The 20,612-nt window shown below is 37.9% G+C and overlaps 1 protein-coding gene across 14 annotated transcripts in view; it reads right to left on the bottom strand.

Moving 5' to 3' along the window:
• The window catches only part of LOC145989824 (iris-like), a 152,079-nt gene that overhangs the window by 110,313 nt on the left and 21,154 nt on the right, over positions 1-20,612 (bottom strand). For 13 of the 14 annotated variants that reach the window (XM_083125210.1, XM_083125208.1, XM_083125199.1 and 10 more), the window contains exons 2-4: positions 14,195-14,307; positions 6,417-6,596; positions 4,503-4,716 (exon numbers count right to left, since the gene is read on the bottom strand). In XM_083125210.1, coding sequence (XP_082981336.1) covers positions 4,503-4,716; positions 6,417-6,596; positions 14,195-14,299 — 499 coding nt within the window. In that variant the 5' untranslated portion in view covers positions 14,300-14,307. Of the gene's footprint in view, positions 1-4,502; positions 4,717-6,416; positions 6,597-14,194; positions 14,308-17,654; positions 17,824-20,612 lie in introns of those variants that run through there. The other variant, XM_083125197.1, reaches the window with a different exon arrangement.

The following is a 20,612-nucleotide window of genomic DNA, read 5'->3' on the forward strand; positions in this document are numbered from 1 at the left end:
TAATGAGACTTGTTACACCATTTCGATACTTAAGCACAAAAGGATATCTCGCTCGACCACAGTTTAAACTTTAAAAAAAAGTGACACTAATTTTATATTATTATTATATTGGATTTTTAAAATAATTACATGTAATATTACCAGATCTCCGCGTGGGTTATCTGAAGTCTGATTCTTTCCTATGTTGTCCCCACATAAAGCAGCTCTGGGGTTCGCCCAGCCTCAAATTAATGGGCACCTGGGGGCGACCATCCGAGGTAAAGGCAGCCAGAGAGTGGTGCTGATCACATCACCTCCAGAATGGCCTAGATTGAGAATGTGTGTGGCCCTACCCCCACATCCTCTAAATGTGCCTTGATGACATGGCGCTATATGCACAGGGAACTTTACCTTTGCATGTAACATTATTTTTCGTATAATGCTATGGAAAGAAGCATGTTTCAGACATGATTGACTGAAGATAGTATTCTTATTAGCCTTTACTTCCTCCAAAAAAACTTTGTTCGCCACTTGCCACAGTTACCGACAAAGTTAATAAATTCGAAGTTCTACACTCACATTAGGTGCAAAATCATGACCCTTTATCAGTTTAAGAACTCCTTTGGTGTAATTGTTTCATTGTAGCCAAAATCACTTTTACTTCATCTTTTAATTCAGTAGCCTTCATGTGTTAACATTCCGGGAGTTTTCTACACTTTTCAAACAAAAGATCAGATGGCATGTCTTAATGCTTACTAATATCATAAAATAAATTGAAAATTCACTATGATGTTTAAGCTGCTCAAATCTTTCTCTTAGAGCTAAAATAATCGTTTAGGACCTGGTAATAAAAAATCAACTTTGTACCATTTTTGTGGATCTTCAACAGTTCCATCATACTGAAACTGCTTCTTCTTTCGATTTCGGCCCTGTACAGTGTTGCCTATCTTTGGATCATCTATATCTAAATTTGATGCCAATTGTTTCTTATCAACCGGGACTCACAGGTTTGCCGCACCCCTATGAGGTCCTGCCAGGCTGCAAGTGGCGTCTAAGACACTTTGCAATTTTTCATCACTCCTGCTTTCTTCAAAGCCCTGATATTAGATAACTAGTGAGCAAAGGAATGTAAAGCCACACAACTGGTTTGCAATACACTGAGCCTCATGTGCAACCATTCGGACAGTTTTATTGTCGCCACTTATTTGAAGGAGCACATCATAGACCTCTGAGTTAAGGTATCGAATCTGCTTTCCCACCTTGTGACACTCAGTGGCTTTAAAGTGAGACTACTGATATGTTCCTTCAAAACGGTGGAGTGGCATATATTAACTTCCAAGTTATATTATAATATTATATCTTTCAAGTTTTCAATGGGCTTATTTCTTTCTTCTCTTCAAATTTTGCCGCTCTGGGCAGTGGCACGGTCCGACACCCCCCCCCCCCTTCCGGCAGCCCTGCCTTGGGGTGCAGGCAACTGGAGCATGATGCTTCAGGTCAACTCCAAAATTTGCCAAGATCGTGAGCATGTGGAGCCCTACCTCATCCCCCCCATCCCATATGCCTTCACATGTTGCAGTGAGCAACATCACACTTACCTGACTAATCGTAAGACACAATGTGTGATGATTAGATGAAAAAAAATGACTGAATACTCAATTAAAATCATGTTTAGACCAGGGCTTTAACCAGAGAAGTGTTGCCACCCTACATGCAATAAATAGTTTCTAGAGTTTAAAACCCATAAAAAAAAAGTAGAGCATTCAAATGAGAATTGAACCCAGATCGTTCAGAATGAGAAACTGATACATTCCCACAGCACAACCAGGTCACTTGGTAGTCTGACAATATCTTTACCTCTTGAGGCATGTTTGGAAAGCTTCGAAACTTTCATGTGCTTCTTAGGAAATGGCTGGTAAGTGCATGCTAGTACCTTAGCATATAAGTACCCATAGGGTAACCAATCACTACACAAAGTCTCATCCCAAACTTTACTTCCCAAGCCATCCCCTCCTTGTTAGTGTTCCTGGAAGAAGTCTGCTGTATTGTGATAGTATTATAGTTAAGTCTGTTTAAGGTTATCTATGAATTTTTTCAATGAAACATTTATTAGCATCGTTTTCTTAAAGGCACGTTATTTCTTTTGTTCAACTATCATAAACCAATGGATTACTCTCAGAGTAATATTTCTGCTTGTTACAGGGAACATTTAAATGTGACAGAAAATAAGGTTAGTATTATAAAGATCATTAAGATTTATAATAAATATTCCCTTAGACATACATTCAATCTGATTAGGGGATCTAATTTATTGAATTGAATAATTCTGGAAGTGTTTTCCGTTATACAGAGTAAGTTATGTAATCTTAAAAGGAGTTGCCATACGGTCATGCGTGGCACGATGTGGGGTTTTAACATGTTAATGTGATGAAGTTTCTTATGGTTGGTTCATTTTTAGATTCGAAGTTCTTACAAGGGAAAGATGGGAATATGAAGTTGTGTGTGTACAGGGGCCAGTCGTTACGAAATACTTTTTTATCCATAATTTTTACCATTACCTTACCCCTTGTCTTTTATTCTAATTGACGTGGCCATGAAGTAATTCCACTCGCCAAGATTGTGAACCTGATGAAGGGACCAGTTGTCTTGATTTCATTTTTTTCTTCTTTTTTTGAAACGTTGTTTTTTATAAAACTTATACTCACAAATCGTAAGTAGTTCATTTTATAGTATTTTTTAAGTACTTTAATTAATAGAAATAATGTTGCTTAAAAATGTGTGTTGAATTTAAATGCTATTGTTGTAAATTTGATTAACTTGTAGTCATGAAAAGAACATACGAGGGTGAATCAAATATGAACGAGCCTTGTGCAGAAAAACAAAATTTATTGAAGGAAACAGACATTGCCACATCCTATTTTTCTACATAGTCTCCGCCCTTAGTGATACATTTTCTTCAAAGTTGTGGTAGGTTTTTGATGCTGTTCTCATAGAATGAAGCTGGGCGGGTATCCAACCAGTTGCACACAAAGGTTTCCACCTGATCGTTGGTCCCAAATTGCTCGTTCCCAAGTGCTTCTTTGAGGGGTCCGAACAGGTGAAAATCACATGGTGAAAGGTCTGGGCTGTACTGTGGATGCGGAAACGGTTCCCAGTGCATTTCCACCAGCTTCTGCCACGTAACACCTGCTGTATGGGGTCTGGCGTTGTCGTGAAGGAACAAGACCTGGCAGATGGGACAGCCTCGTCGTTTGCGTCGATACTGCACCTTAACTTGATCCAGGACGCCGCAGTAGTAGGGTGCGTTGATGGTCCGACGTTCGTGTAAGAAATCCACCAGTAGGATCCCCCTCCAGTCCCAAAACACCATGGCCAATACCTTCCCCGCAGACAACCGAACTTTGGCCTTCACGGGGTTTCCTTCGCCTTTCCTCCTCCACTCCATGCTGGCACGCTTGGATGCTGGGGTGTAATGATGCACCCATGTCAATTCACAGGTAACAATGCGATGCAAAAACGCTTCCCCTTCCATGTCAAAACGAGTGTGAAGCTGGCGAGCAATGCGAACTGGACACTTCCATAGCTCACACAAAGTTCTGCCGCAATTTGCTTCAGTGACTCGGCGATCCTGTTCGACAAGCTCACGAACACAAGCCATGTTGTCATTCGTCACACTGGTGCGAGGACGACGGGGGTGCACTTCGTTTACAACACGTACATGGCCTTGCTGGAATTCCTTACACCACACCTTCACTCTTGCTCACGAGAGGGTACCATTCCCAAACTGGACCTGCAGTCTCCGGCAAATTTCGGCCAGTTTGAAGTTTTCCTGGGTGAGGAACTTTATGATTATGCGTTGCGCAACAGACACTGGCACACACTGCTCACTCATCGTGAGAGCTACTAAACGAAGCATGCGACATGCCGGCTGTTCTGGTTCCTGACTCATGACAGCCCCACCTACCGGCTGCACATGCCCAATCACACCCTGCTACCCATTCCGGCACTTAGCCAATCAAGGCTCGTTCATATTTGATTCACCCTCGTAGTTTAGAATTGTTAATTAATAAATTATGAGAAATTACGAATTTATTTTACACAGGTTTTATGTCATTCCTTAGTTTATACAAGATAGGAGAATGTGTATATCAATTCCAATACTATATTATGTGCGTTAATTCTAAGGGAGATGGCACATCATGCGGACAACTGGAGATCTACTTGAAAATAAGAATTAGCAAGCTCTGGTCTTGACAGCTAGAAAACAGTGGCAATGTAATTTTGTCATGCATCATCCAACAAAAAGCCACTTGGCAGTAAAGGCCTGTTGCACCACGAAGCATACATAAGGCAATATTGGAGTAATGCTGATCTGTGTATTCAGTATATCTGAATCTGTTCATGCTCCTGGAGCATCACCTCAGTTAGGGTGATCAGCCAAGAAAACAGACCTTTGACCTCCTGAATACAAATACCCAAATAGACAGACAAAGGAAACAAACCTCTGTAATCGTGCCTCTTACCTGGAGGGATAAGATTTTTTATTTTCTCCTGAGTCTTCTCTTCAACCCACTGGTTTATCTTTGCAGCAGCACCATCTGCATCAGCAACGTAATCTACAAGTTCAGCTGCAGCAAGAAATGACTTCTCTGCTATGCTCTGGAATTCATCATGGACTGGGAAGTTCTGCTGCATGTAAATCTTGTTGGCAACATTCAGGCTGAAATGATCATTGCCCTGAAATGCAATAATATAAAACGTAATTTAGTGCACAACTAGTTGCAAGTTTCAAAATACAACTAAGCACTGGTCTCAATGTAAATGCTCCATCTCTGAGCAACTAGCCAACTTGGTTTTAAGTCCACTTTATGCACAGGAAGGCTAATCGGGACTGGACCTACAATTTAAAGTGGGATCCGAACCACTATGTGCCTCCACCGGGTATCGAACCTGGGACCCAATGTGGATAAAAATCATGATTTTTATTTTAAATCTGATTTTTTTACATAAACCGATTTTTTTAAAGAAATTATAAAAAATGCACTTAGAATAACTTGCATGGTTTCTGGCACCATACATATAGATATATCTCTTTTATGGAACGGCTTTTTCTGGTAAACAGCCCTGTAAAATATCTGAACAGTTTGGTTAAAAGCAAATAAAATATTATACGTAAATATACATTTTTCTGTTTCTGATACTGTACATATGAACTACTATGGAAATGTTTGTTGAGTGTGTAATAATTTCAGTAACTGTTTTTCCAGTGAAAATAAAACCATTCTTGATGTACTATATAATTGTAACAAAATATATGTTTTGTAGTCTTTGCAGCTAAATTATGGCAATTTTTTAATAGGTTGCAAAATATCAGCTTCCAATGTTTATTTACAGTTTAAAGATAATTACACTATCTACGGTTTAACATGATCAGTATTTTGTATGTTATTCTACACAAATTGTTCGCTATTTTTGCCTATAAAAATTATTGAATTTAAAATCTAAGAGAAATTAAAGTGTGCTTACAGTTTATATACTATATACACTATCTACCAAAAAGTAATTGGGCACGTGTACAAAATGGTTGTCTGGTGGTGCGAACCTTGTTAGAACCTCGTGGAGACACCTCTTGCTGCTATAACAGCAGCCACTCTGTCAGGCATGCTCTCAACTAGTTTGTGGAGGACGTCCATTGGAATGTGTCGCCATTCCTCTTGCAAGAACTCACTCAGTTGGACAATGGAATTGGACGCATCTCCCGAGACCTCACCCGCAAATCCAATGCCTCCCAAAGGTGTTCTATGGGAATGAGATGAGGACTCTGTGCAAGCCAGACCAATCGGTGAACATTGTTGTCGGCATATTACGACAAACTAACAGTGGAGGGCTTATCCAAAATTCAATCACGTGATAAGGAACCCCTATCACTCCCACAAACTTTTCCTTAACTTCCTGACTAAAAACCAAACTGATAAACCCAACCCTATCCACCTTGCCTGTAGCATAGATAGCAATGACTGGAGAGCCACAGTTGAAAATTCTCTAAATCAAAAGCATTATCGTGAACTTCGTACAACTTGTGAATCAAAACGCACCTTTGATCCACGTACGTGCAGTACCTTAACTTTTCTTTGATTCAATTGGTAATAACAACAATTAATCTGAATTCCTCGTATCACTTGAAAATGACCCACATAGATTTCTGTTTATTTTAAATGGTGACCAGTGTGAACTAGAATTCCCCCCCCCTTCCTGGAAGTGAAGACTGTCATTAGTACACAAATTTCCAAATAACTATACACTGAGAAATATAACAAACATTTTGTGTAAAAAATGTTTGTCTGTGAAAAAAAATCCAGCTTTTTTGCAACTCTAGTAATACATTTAAAAATTAATCCATGAAAGTATGTAAAAATAACAATTTTGAGAGAACCAACCTTCAGGGTTTCTAGAAGTGCAGAAACTCCTTCCTGCAGGAATTTGATATCTTCTGGGAGATGTACAATGTTTGCGATTTCAGCTGCCGTCTTGCCTCTAGCTCCTACATGAGCCAAAGCTACTGCCAGGTACACACTCAGGGGCGACACAAACACATTCCCTTCCTTCTTACTGAGAACCTGTTAACAAAAATGAAGCCTTTAATGCAAGAATGAAGTAACAATATGTATTTTAAATACATTCGGATGTATTACACATCTAAAACATGCAACGCAAAATAAGATTTTATGGTATCCTCAATACCTTTGAGATTTGTAAAGAGGCCTAATATATGATATATCACTCTCCTCACTCTGGACAGCACCACTGCAGTCTTAAGTACAGTTGAACTTCTATTTTATATTCTCACATTTTACATTTTCATATATTTCCTTGACACCAATAGAACAAATATTCAGATTGTCCATTTGTATTTCCTAAAAGGCCGGTCTCTTTGAAATTCTATAAATAAAGAACTTGTGGTCAAATCGTGATGAAATGTAAATACAGTGCAGGTAGAAAGGTTTTAAATACAACTCTTAATTTTCAGATTTTATTAATTGGCCAAGAGACTATTTTTTGAAACAACTTTTTTGGGTAGTTCTACAAATGCGACCTTGGTATTGCTTTGAAGCTCTTCGCAGCTGCTTTTGAAAAGCAATTATCATTTGTCGATACACAATGCAAAACCGATTTTATAGAGATATTTATTCAACGAAATAAAAATTATCATCGATTGTGGCAACATGCGCTATCGCTACCCAACTTGCAGTAACAGCCCATAGTTTCCGTGGTTCAACGGACATCACTGTAGCACTGTAGCAAAATGATAAGAGCCTTTTATGGCTGATTCTTTTTTAAAAAAATAGACATTCTATTTAAAAAAAATTCTACCTGCATCGTATTTAAATTTCATCATGATAGAGCCACAAGTTGTTTACTTACGGAATTTCAAAGAGTGATCATTTGGAAACACCAAAAAAAAAGCACTTTTATGTTTTGTTCTCAAGATGATAAAAAATTGAAGGCATTCTCGATAAAACATTTGGTTTTTATGAAAGGCTACTGGTTAATTTTTAATTGAAGTCCAAACTAGACTATCCAGAAACATACAACAATGTGCTAATTTTTAATTTTTTTATGGTCTGTAATGAAGAGTGAAGAGATTGAGTCATGCAAGAATTTAACAAAAAGAAGGTAAACATTTTTAAACATCAAAATTTACAAGCTTTATTTCAATGCCATTTTCTCCATGTCACCACGTTTACCACTGGTAAACCAACTTTTTTCATATATGTTTTATACGTTTGGCTTTAATATATGGATTAAGTACTCATATTATGCAAATTATAAAAACAAGCTTCTAAAGCAAAATTTAAGTAAATTATTGAAAGAACTTAAAGACAGGTTTATGTACACCACTGAACTATTGCATCCTTCTGATGACCAGGATTCCTCTCCAATTGTATGCGGAGAGGAGGAAGGAGCCAAAGTGAATGGCTATTTCAAAACAAACATGTGGCTTGCGGGCATCAGTTCCACTGCTCCATACAGCTTTCGCGGGAGAATGCTGTTTCTTCCTTCCTGTTTTCAGTGCCATGCTTGACAGAGGCAGTGTTGCTACATGAAGGTAAATTTATCTTGAAGGAGAATCCAGGTTCAATTTTAGATAAAACGTGAAAAGTTTATGAAAAATATATAAATTGCCAGAAAATCTATTTCTACATTTAATTAATCTAGATGGGGAGTATATTACAACAATAAATAAGAATTGTTGCAGCAAACCAGGTCAAATTTTCAGAATATGCCACTGTTTCTTTTTTCTCTTTTTACATGAAACATTTTGGGTAACATGTGGAATTATGTAAAATAATAAAAAATGTGTGTATGACATTGATATAATTGCTACAGTTTTGGTAAAATTATTAATTGTGAAAATCTGATGAATATCTAATATTTATAGCATGCATATTATGCAACTTCCATGCTTTTCTTCTTCTGAATGCAGGCATGGTGCTACAGGGGGGGGGGGGGGGCTAGGGGCTTCAATTTTCTAGTTTGGTTAGATTGCAATTACTTTATTACGATGTGTTCTCAAATCAATGGGCGACTGGTCATTTGATACTAAGTAATTTGCCAATCAGGAGTCGCCAAACTTGCTACAAAATCATCTACCTGCCTGGAAGATGGACGGGACGTATCCAGTGGCTGAGAGATTGTTCTTCGATTGTTGTTAGCAGCCTCTAAATCGTATCACTATTTCGGAATACGTCTAACAGATGCGACAAATGAATTTTTATAAGTAGGATGACATTCAAAATCTAAAGAAGTGTTATGTTTCCTTTCTGTTTGTTAGTTCCTCATTGGAGTACCAACAATTGCATGAGAATTAGAGATGTTCTCTCATTGGTTTCATCATTATATCTATTCTTAAGTAATTAATTCTTAAACCCGAAGGTTTATGGCTGCAGCAACACAAGCCTTCCTATCCTTATCACTGCAAATATTCGACAGGGAGAAATACGAAGTTTAAGAATGAAAAAGTACAAGAACTACGTAATTCCTAAATGCTAAAACATTGGAAATATTACAATTGATCTCCCAGCCCCCATAGTCTAGCGATAGAATTGCTGCCTTGATATCAAGGGGTCCCAGGTTCGATCCCAGGGGGAGGTAACATTTCATTAAGTCATTCAGATTTCACTGGAAGGGCTTCCCCTATGGCATAATGCAAACTTCAACTCGTAATCAAGGAGTCCTGAGTTCGATACGTGGTGGAGGCACATTGCACAGTGGTGCGGATCCCACTTTAAACTGTAGGTCTAGTCATGATTAACCTATCTGTGCATAAACTGGACTTCAAAAAACATTTCAATTCAACTGAATTCTACTAGAAGCTGTAGCTCTTGTCCCGATTAGCCTCTGTGCATATAACACAGATTCAATCAAGTAATCATTGGGTTTGGGCAATTTTCTTTTTTGCAGTCCTAGTCCTACATGTTAATTATAATTTGTGACGTTAGGAAATAATTGTTGCAGTACCACCATAGTGGACAAACTTGATTCTGTGCAGAAGAATCTACCTTTGAAACTCATCTAAAACTATTGATCCAATTCTGTGCAGTATTTATGCACAATATATTCTGAAATAAAATTAAAATCTTCAGCAGTTATTTTCACTAATAAAAATGCCCAGTGCAAGATCTGCAACTATATTCATTGCTTTTATGTCAATGTATTTGTCTTCTAGTGGGAGTGAATTTGTAGTAAAAATATTCTTGTTCCTTGTGAGTGGCAACTCCTACGTGGACGGCATTTCGGCATCCTCCCCATTTTTAGTCCTAAGTTCTGAAGAAGAAAAAGTAAGATATTTCATCATGCCAGAGAAAATGGCATCATTAACATACTTTCTATTCAAGGGTGGTTTGTTTATTTGATGCCTACTTCATTAACTTAGTGCCACTTTTCTGATGCACGAAAAACTACAACCTTTCACCGCTCCCTACTGTTGTAATTTGAACAGTTTATGCATCCTCCCCATTTTTAGTCCTAAGTTCTGAAGAAGAAAAAGTAAGATATTTCATCATGCCAGAGAAAATGGCATCATTAACATACTACAACCTTTCGCTGCTCCCTACTGTTGTAATTTGAACAGTTTAGAGTTATGGCACACAGAGTCAGAAAGGAACTCAAAATAAAGACCCTTCAGCAGCTGCTTGCAATGGTTGAAATATTTAAAATTGCCTTTTACGAACTTTATATAAGGTTTGTGTTATTCTGTTCATATGAATAGTAAGTATGTGATGCTATTCCTCTCGATAATGGCTTAGGAAAAGAAAACAATACAATTACACTGATAAACAATGAAATACTCCTTTAAATAAAACTAAGTGATCTTTATGTATTCAGATGTGCTGATAACTAATATCGCACCCGTTTTCCTGTATCACCTGAAGTTATTGCAGAACACCCACATTTTATAGTTTTATGGTTTCAGGTCTGCGCACCCTGCTCCGCATACGGCTTAACGTTTGGTTCCTAGCAAATGGATAAGAACTTTTTAGCGACCTTGTGTGTTTATGACTGGCACTTAATATTTCGTGGAGGAAACATCTAGCAGTAGAGTAATTTCCTGTTTCTCTGTTAAAATTTGTTCTTTTGTTGGTTAGTCGAGTCTTAACTTCCTTTCCAATAACTTGGCGAGTAGCCTTCGCGAGCAGCCGTATTTTATGTTTGTGTATGTTCGTGAAATTGTGAATGCAATATTGTGTATAGTGAAGTGTAAGTTGTATTTTAACACTCCTATAGTGAAAAAAGCATATGAGTTGTATTTTGGAAGTAAAGTAGACGAGGGGAAAAAGCTGGGCACCAGGTAAAATTTGTTGTAATTGTTTGCGAACTTTGCGTGGTTGGCTTAATGGCACTCACAAATCAATGCCCTTCGGAAACCCTGTAATATGGACAGAACAGAAAGATCATACTACGGATTGTTACTTCTGTTTAACAAACATAGTGGGATATAGTTCAAAATCAAAACATTCTACATTTTATCCTGATGTTCCTTCAGCCAAGAAACCTATGAGTCATGATTTTCTACCAATTCCTAAGCCTCCTAAAGAACGGACAGTGGATGAAACAAAACCAAGCAGTGCTTCTCCATATGACGAACCTGGACCCTCATATTCAAACACCGATCCAAATATACCTCACTTTATTTCCCAATCCGAACTAAATGATCTAGTCAGAGACCTCAACCTTTCTAAAGTTCAAGCGGAATTATTAGGTTCTCATCTCAGAGGGTGGAATTTATTACAAGATGGTGTTAAGGTGTCATATCGGAAACGCCAACAATCACTGACACATTTTTTTTTCTGTTAGTAATAAGTTAACTTACTGCAATGATGTAGAAGGTCTTCTGCAAGAACTTGGAAGGAGTCACAACCCAAACGAATGGAGACTATTTTTATATTCATCTAAGAATAGTTTAAAAGTAGTATTGATGCATAATGGGAATATATACCCATCAGTACCCCTTGCCTATTCTTCCACCATGAAGGAAACGTATGAAAATATGGATACAATATTAAAAGTGATAAATTATGAAAAATATGGTTAGCAGATATGAGGAGACCTCAAAATGATTGGTATACTGTTAGGCATACAGTCTGGGTTTACAAAATTTTGTTGCTTTCTTTGCGAATGGGACAGCCGGGCAAAAGATAAACATTACAACATTGTGGATTGGCCCATACGGAAAAACTTAATTCCTGGATAGAAGAGTGTTAGGAATCACCCTCTACTTGAGAAAGACAAGATTTTGTTACCACCGTTGCATATAAAGTTAGGGCTGATGAAAAATTTTGTTAAGGCTTTGGATAAACACGGTGAGGGTTTTGGGTACTTGAGAAAAACATTTCCTAAACTCAGTGATAGTAAGTTAAAAGAAGACATATTTATTGGGCCGCAAATCCGTGAGATCATTCATGATGACAACTTTGTGGAATTGCTAACAGAAAAAGATAAATGCGCATGGTTAGCTTTCAGACAAGTATGCTGTAATTTTCTTGGAAATGTGAAATCTGACAACTACAAGGAACTTGTTAAGAACTTGTTGAAGTGTTATCAGCGCATGGGGTGCAATATGTCCTTGAAAATTCACTTTTTACATTCGCATTTGGACTTTTTTCCCCCTAACTTGGGCACGGTTAGTGACGAATGCGGCGAGAGATTTCACCAGGATATTTCTGTCATGGAGAAACGATATGCTGGAAATCGGTACAGAACATGTTAGCAGATTACTGTTGGAACCTCAAGGAAGAGGTTTCTGGTGGCAGTTACAAACGGCAGAGTTCAAGAAAGAAATTTTGAAAATGTGAGTAAAAATGTGTTGTTTTTTTTTCCTTTTTTTGCATGAAATTTCTTAATTGAACAGTCAAAATCTGTCCTATATATATTTTTTATTTTTTTTATATTTCATAGTTATTCACTTCAATATTTAAATCTTATTTCATGAGCAAACAAAAATAATTTCAAATTTTGATGTATTATTACAAAGGGAATTAATTTTTTATTAAAAACAAAATATGAAAATCCAGGGAAAACGATAGGTGATACAGCATTTCTACTTTCAGATTTGGATTCAGCGGGGTCAAATTATAAATAATCACCTATTTTCGTTCAAAGGAGCAAAAAAAAAGTTTGAATTTGTTCATCAGTGTTATTGATCTCAGCGATTTATCTTTGGATCTGACTAAAGTCTGACTAAAGTATGTCACTGGTAAAATTATACCGTAATAAAGTATTACGTAATTACCTTTTAGCCGATATTTGTTAGTCCCCCGAGAATTTGACTCCGAAATCTGTAGCCCCCCCCCCCTCCCCAAAGGCTGTTTGAATGTAGAGGTAAAATTCGAATACTTATTTTTGCAAAGTAAATTTGTGTAAACAAAGCTTTTTCTCAATTAAGAAAACAAAACCTGGTTACATATATTAGGTAGGTGAAGGTATCATTAAGGTTCATAATCAAATGTTTGACATTTTATTGTATCTGACAATATTCATAATTTACAACAAAAATTTTGTTGGGGGGGGGGAGGGGGGTCAGGCCATTGAAACACAAAACAGGAGCAATAATAAAAGCAAACTTTTTCTTGTCGACTTATTAGTATATGCGGAGACTCTTGTACTTGATCCACTACAACTGATTATTTAGCACAACTTTTTTTTTATTTCTCATTTCATACAGTTAGTTACTGTACTGAAATGCACAAACCTGAGTTTTGTTTTTAGTCCACTTTTATGCACAGATAGGCTAATTGACTTGGTGTTTGAAGTCCACTTTATGCACAGTAAGGCTAATCGGGGCTGGACCTACAGTTTTAACTGGAATCCAAACCACTATGTGCCTCTATCGAACCTGGAACCCTTTGATTACAAAGCGACGAATAGGCTAATTGAGACTGGATCTACAGTTTAAAGTGGGATCTGAACCACTATGTGCCTCATAAGGTATCAAACCTGTAATCCTTTGATTACAAAGTGATAATGTTACTATGCCATCGGGAGGCACTGAAATGCACAACTATTCTATTTTATTATTTACTTTTACACATCTCATTCAAGAAAAATCTGTAAGAGTTCCAAGGAAATTTTAGTTCTTAAGTGTGACCTCTAACACAAAAGTGCAATTTTTATAATTTTGAAAAGTTATGGAACTATTTATTCTTTCGAGATGAAAACGAAGTTTTGAACTGGTTCCTGCAATTTACACAAGTTTCAGATCTAAAGCAACTTTTCCTTTGGCTATTCTGTTGGAATATTAATCAACCAAAATTTATTTCCATTATCAATCGTAAAAATGACAGGCTCTTTTTTTATTATTTGAAATAAGCAGTATCCCCTCCTCCGCAATGCCCACAGGAAGAGTGTTCCAAATATAGTGCAGGAGGCTTTAGAAAGAGCGTTTTGCGGGCTAACAGCAGATGTCGCTCGCACACTATTGCAGATACTCTCGTGTCGTCTGCTCCTCAGCCGAACAAACAGGCCGAGGTAGCAAGAGGCAGAGGTCACTCACCCTTCCAGAAGGGTGCAGCGAGTTAGCTGTGGCAATCGGGCTCGCTCATTCGCAGACCTGATTGGTTCTCGCAGACACACACTCATATTGTCGTCTGCTACAAGCCTGCAAAACTATCTTTCTAAGGCCTCCTGCACTATAGTACCAGTTTGATTGATTCCTTACCCTGTACACCTCAAGAGCAAACTTTTCACTGCTCTGCCCTAATGCTTTAGCAGCTTCATTGACAGGTCCTTCACCCAATTTACTGGTCATCTTTAACAGGGGCATTTATCAGTCTGAAAGAAATAGATATAGTTTACAATGGTTTAATTACTTCATAATTTAAATTACTTGGGGCAATGCCTAAGTTTAAATTTTGTGAAAAAAGTTTGTCTCTTACTTTCTTCTAATTACTAAGATGTATGTGAGGGGGTATCGTAAAGTTTTAATTATCATCTGGAAGTTGAACCATGTGAAAGAAATTTCACTAGTGTAATCACGGGTCCTTGTGTGCATGATTGTGTAAAACATGTTCGTAATATGTCATTTTCTATTTTGACAAGTGGCGGAGAAGAGTGGGCTCACAGCGTGATTAAGTTCCTGCATTTGAAGGGTTACAATCCCCATCAAAAGCATGATTAAATGATGGCAGTCTATGGTGGTGATTGTCCGTCATATGATACTGTTGTGAGGTGGAAGAGGAATTTCCAAAGTGGCCACATGTCCCTCACAGATGAACCAAGAAGTGGAGGACCATCACTCACGGATGATGAGGCTACAGTGGAGAAAGTGGAGGATCTCATCCTGGAACACCGACCAGTAAATCTCCACATGATCATGCATGCAACTGGTCTTAGTTATGGCAGTGTGTGGAAAAATATTCACAACGAACTCCACATGTCTAAGGTGTCAGCATGCAGGGTTCTGCGGTTCATCTCATCTCAAGCTGCTGCTGTGGAAGCAACGCAATGCGGATATGAAATCTTGCTGCATTCGGCCTATTCTCCCGATCTCTACCCAAGTGACGTTCTCTTGTTTCCTGAAATGAAAAATCCACTGCAGGGTCTGGGATTCGACAACACAAATGATGACAAGCAAGAGTGGAACCTGGTTTTCGATGCAGTCTGAGGACATCTATAATGACTGCCTGTGGAAGGCCAAGAAACGTTGAGAGAAAAATGTGTGTATCTGCATGACATGATGACTCTGTAGAGAAGTCTTAAGGACCACAACGTAAAATAAAGTTTGTTTCATTTAGTTGTCTTGGGGATACTTAAAACTTTATGGTACCCCCTCGTATATGCTTGTTTATACCTAGGTAGTAAATCATTAATGGCTTGATTGGTTCTGAAAATAAAAACAAGGCATCTTACTTATTTAATTTTTATTATTCAGAGTTACTTTTCTGACACTTTTGTCTAATTGTGAGGATGTGGATGAGTGTATAGAGTGACCAACTTTCGGCATTGAATTTACAGGAGATTTAGTCATGTCAAATTTTGCACATTTTCAGCAACATGGCATCACTCCAGTGAAATATTTATGGAATGAATAATATTGAAGAAAATAATTCATTTACATTTTATACAATACAGAACAAATTTCCATGTTTTTTAGTCTGCTGCTGCAGAAGTAAGCATCAATCAACTACTGGAAGATATGACATCACTTCTACCCACCAAAGGTTAAATGTGCAAGATCTTGCAGTTGACTTGAAGTTTTGAATTGCTCGCCGAACTCTGAATGACTTGAAATTTCGCAATCTTTGTTGTTAATGAAAAATATGGGTGAAATAGAATGTCAATACGGAAGCCAGGAAGATCCAAAGAAATTTTCTCCAATGCAGAAGATCCTGGGAAATACGGGAGAGTTGGTCACAATAATGAGTGATGATGTGAATTGAAGACACACTCGCAAAGAGAGGCCTGCATGAGACCCAGAAGAAACCCGTCCACAAGGTTTTGTGCCTACAATAATATGCAACACACACGTCAAGCCAGGTGTTCGACATTGTGCAAGCGAGCCTCCCTTCCACAGGCCTCCATATGCCTTCCAGATATGTCTCCTTCCCCAGATACTAAGTCACGTGAGACCCAATTTAGTGTCTGAAGTCAGACGCGAGCACCATTGTCAGTGTTTCCAACGGCCATTAAATTTCACTATGCATGGAGACATTCAAATTTATTCTAGTCGCAGGTGCCTTAAGGTTGTACAACTATTAGATTTTGTAACTTCTCACATTAGTTTCATTATTATGTCAAACGGACTAACACATATTTTCCAAAATTGTTTTGAAGATCTTGAAATAGGTTTGTGTGTTTTGTTCATTTTATGTCACATTGTGGTCTTGAAATCGTAAATCTTCTCTCGGTTTCATCTTTCCATTGTTTGTTTGTTGAAATGTGTAAATAGCATTGCTATTTGCACCCATCTGCTAACAATTACTATATATTTTGCATCGTGTTACTATCAGTGTGGTCTGTAGAATTAGATAACTCGTGACAACGTGAGAGAACAACTATTTGTTGAAATAGATGGCAATATTCAGAAACCTTTTGTAATGTAAATTCTGATTTCATGATCCATTTTATGGACCCCCGTGCTTTAGTGTTCAGCATCACATGATATCAGAAATGTAATGCTTGAAAAAGTACTACATTTCACCAACATTGAGTATAAAATTCCCTTCAGAATGAAATTTACGAAAACAAAAGAAGCTATCTTTGTGCCATACAGGGGATAACATCACACAGCAAGTCACGAGCCATATAACTTTTAAAAATTCACGGACGTACTTGTGTGTATCATAATTACACAATCAGAACCTAGGCCGTTGTTAAAGTGAAATATCTAGTAATTTATGTTAAAAAAATATACTCTGAAGCTTTTTGATGCAGCCTCAAAAGCATTAACTCTTTACGGGAAAGAAAAAATGCCAAATTATAAAGTGGATGGGGGGGACGATCGTATACAACACCCAATCGGTCCTGTTTATTGCAATATTTGGTAACACTTTACTATACAGGAGACGGATTTCTTCAAATTTACAGGAGAAAGTACTTGCGCAAATCATTTTCTGTAGCGTTGTTGATGTTCGGGAATGTAGTTGTGATCCATTTTAATGCGAATGCATGTGGTTTTCTACGAAAATCTATTTCAGATGCACTATTGCCGCTGCCGCCATTTGCTTTCTGCATGAGAGCGCAATACGTGCTATTGCTGCTGCTACAACATGATGTGTCGAGGATGCATCGTGAAGTTGTTGCCGGGTGTGGAAGATGCAGTGGAATTTGTAATTCCGATGTTGTCCGTATATGCTAAATTGAACGAAAGGAGTGCTAATGGAACCTAACCTAACAGGCCTAACCTAACCTAGTAGGCATACCTCGTCCCCATGATGGTTCGTGGGGCTATCGTATGTAAGAAATAGACATTATTTTCGTTAGAAATCCATTATTTCACCTAAAGAAATGTTCTGCAACGCAGAATAGTACGTTATCAATGTAAAAAATTGCGAAATAAATCATTGATAGGTGTCTCCGGTATAGTAAAGTAGTACCCAATATTTTAATAGAAGAGTTAGTTGTGTTATTTATATTTTAATAAAAAATACGTTAGCATATTTTATTAACGTCTTGATCACCTGCACAAAATATTCTCTGGCTGATAGCCGATTACGACATAGGCCTACTAGCCTTTTCGAAATACTCTGTCCATTTTCTTGATATCTTAAATTTTCAAAGTAGGTTTTCAACTCTGCTGCGCGTACATTCATTTGGCATTCTTCAATCTCTGGTACAACCAAACTCACTCTAATCTAACCGGAGCAGCGTTGCCAGGTCAGATTTTTAAAAATCGGGAGATCGTGCCCTGAAAAATCAGGAGATCTGCTTAAAAAATCAGAAGAATTAATAATAGCGGATTATCAATGTACTGGGGGGGGGGGGTAGAGTGGGAAAAGCTTTCCACTATCATTATTGAATATTAATTATTAATTTTAGATGTCAAAAGTAAATTTATTACTGTTATGTTAATACAAATTTTATTATGAATTTGCACTTCAAGGGGTACGATAACCCCATCCCCTTAATTCACATAAAGTAAAGGTACAGTTTCCCCCAACCAGTGGCGATGATCGGGTGGCCAAAACTGAGGGGGGGGGCAATAAGGATTGCCCCCCTTAATCGCCGGAACTGCCGTACACATTGCAAAAATCAGTGACATTACTGGAAAAAATCCGACCCCGATTTTCTGTTCATCTCACAAATATTTTAAAATAAATTGTTGTGACTGTGCGTGGATTTATGTACTTGGCGTTTAAAAGTTTATGGAAACATTTCGTGATTTTTGTGTTAACTAAGACTAGAGCTTCAGCCACTACGCATTCGGGGATATATTTTTTAAATACTCTACCTGGTAACACCTTAGATTGCTTCTATTTAAAAATAGCCAAAGTTACAGGATGTAAGAAAGCCCACACTTTTTTTTTTTTTTTTAACAACACATTCAAAGCATACTCGCATTAATGGTAATGGAGAAGGGGCTATCATGCCTAAACCCCCGAAATATCCTTGAATTAAAACTTTTCTTTCAATCACGGAAGGTAACCCACCAGTATTAGACAGATTGATTGATTAATTTCAGATTTGGTTTATTTTACTTCGCATCTGACATATTTGTCTAATCATAAAGATGTGAAATTGATGAAGGGATACTCACAAAGACCACACATGCCCAGTCCGGGATTCGAACCCAGGACCCAGTATCGAACAAGTCGCAAGTTTTTTCTTTAACTTTTTCCCCAGTTAATTAAATCAGCTTTTTGCATTCGAGGATTACCTGGTATAAAAGCGGGGAAGATAATTTCTACCGTCACAGTATTGATTGAGTATAAAGGGCTCAGAAATAACTTTAAAAAAACAATGCTATAAAAACATGAACTATTATTTCTAAGTTAAGAGATGATTAACAAAAAATAAAGCTGCGACGTATAACTGTAGTATAAGTCTGCAACAGCAGTTTACTAAGCCGACCTCCGCGGCTGAGTGGTTAGCATAGCGGTATGATATCAGGGATCCCGTCTCGGGATCGAATCTCGGCCTGGGCATGGTTGTCCCGTCATCAATTTCATCACTCATCCTCGTCTTCGCGATTAGCCAAATGTGGCAGAAATGCGAAGTAAAATAAACCAAATCAATCAATGGACAGTTTACTAAGAGCTTTTGTAACCATAACCTTTGGCTGCATTCGTAATGTGGACTCCCTTTTTTATCACAGTTAAAAACCTGAACCTGTATCTATCATTTGCAATAAACATTACCATACTTGTTGGTATGTGTGGGTGGCAACATTGGTATAACCAGTTCCCAGTTGCTTCCCCTTTGACAAAAACCTCACCCAGATGGGGAAAGTTAGGACACCCGCCTTGGAGTTCCCAATGCACAAACCCGCCGCGCGTCTTTCTTAGTGTCATCAAACCTAGTATGACCCTCCTCCCCCACCCCTCTCTCTCTCTGCGGAATATTCATGGGTCTTTGCATTCCATCAGCTGAATATGTAAATTTTAAATCAACTTTCGACTTTTTAAATAATTGTTTATTATAAATCTTTTAGGAAGCAAAAAATCAGGAGATTTCCACATTTTCCTGAAACTTGTCAGGAGATCAGTAAATCGTGCTGAAAATCAGGAAATCTCCTGCGAAATCAGTAGACCTGGCAACACTGAACCGGAGTGTCGACTGTCGTGGAGTACTGTTTTGCTTGTCCATGAACAAACGACAAAAGTTTTTCGATCGTTCTAAGTGAATGACTACAAATTGAAACAACATAAATAGAAGAGCATCGTAAAGTGAGTAGAATTTTTTTTTCTACGATGCGATATCGCGAGACGTCTCTCTTATCGCACCAAACTCGAACAACGTTTTGGGCAAGCGCTGTATTTTGTCTTCTGACCAGCGGTGGCTGCTGCTTGGGTAACAAAGTTGCGAAACCATCACATATTTGGACTTCCATAAATAATTACTAAACTTATTTCGTAGAGAATAATAGTTAGATAATGTAATCATAGGAAAATCGAGAGCACTTTCTGTCATAGGAGTACGCAGACCCTCTGATTAGGGAGGGGGACAAGCATTGATGAAAATGCCGAGTCTGCTGCCACGCACGTGTCAGCAGTAAGAATAAGCGTCAAATTTGCTGCTGCCACGTAATTCGTCTGCTAAGAGGATGTTACAAATCTTAAGAACAGATTAAGACGAGAGAAATGCAAGTTTATGATTAGTGGGAATGAATGTACAGGTAATTTAGAACCTTTTTCTTTAGAAAGCATTTAGCGATATTATTTTAATGCGAACAGAACTTAACATAACTACGAGAGCATTTAGGTTTATTATTAGAAGAATGCTGAGGGACCTAATCTTAAAACATTTTTGTGAAAGTAATCGCTACAACTTCACAGTATGTGTTACAGACGTAATTGCATACATAGCATGATGAAATCACGATAAAACAAAGACCGAGTCTACTGCCACGCGCATCTTTTTTGAGGTCCCAGCAGAAAAAAAAAACGTGGCAGCAGACACTGCCTTGATGAAATTTAAGT

The sequence above is a fragment of the Lepisma saccharinum genome, chromosome 7 (assembly GCF_977018435.1).
Source record: "Lepisma saccharinum chromosome 7, izLepSacc3.1, whole genome shotgun sequence".
NCBI classification, from domain to species: Eukaryota; Metazoa; Arthropoda; class Insecta; order Zygentoma; family Lepismatidae; genus Lepisma; species Lepisma saccharinum.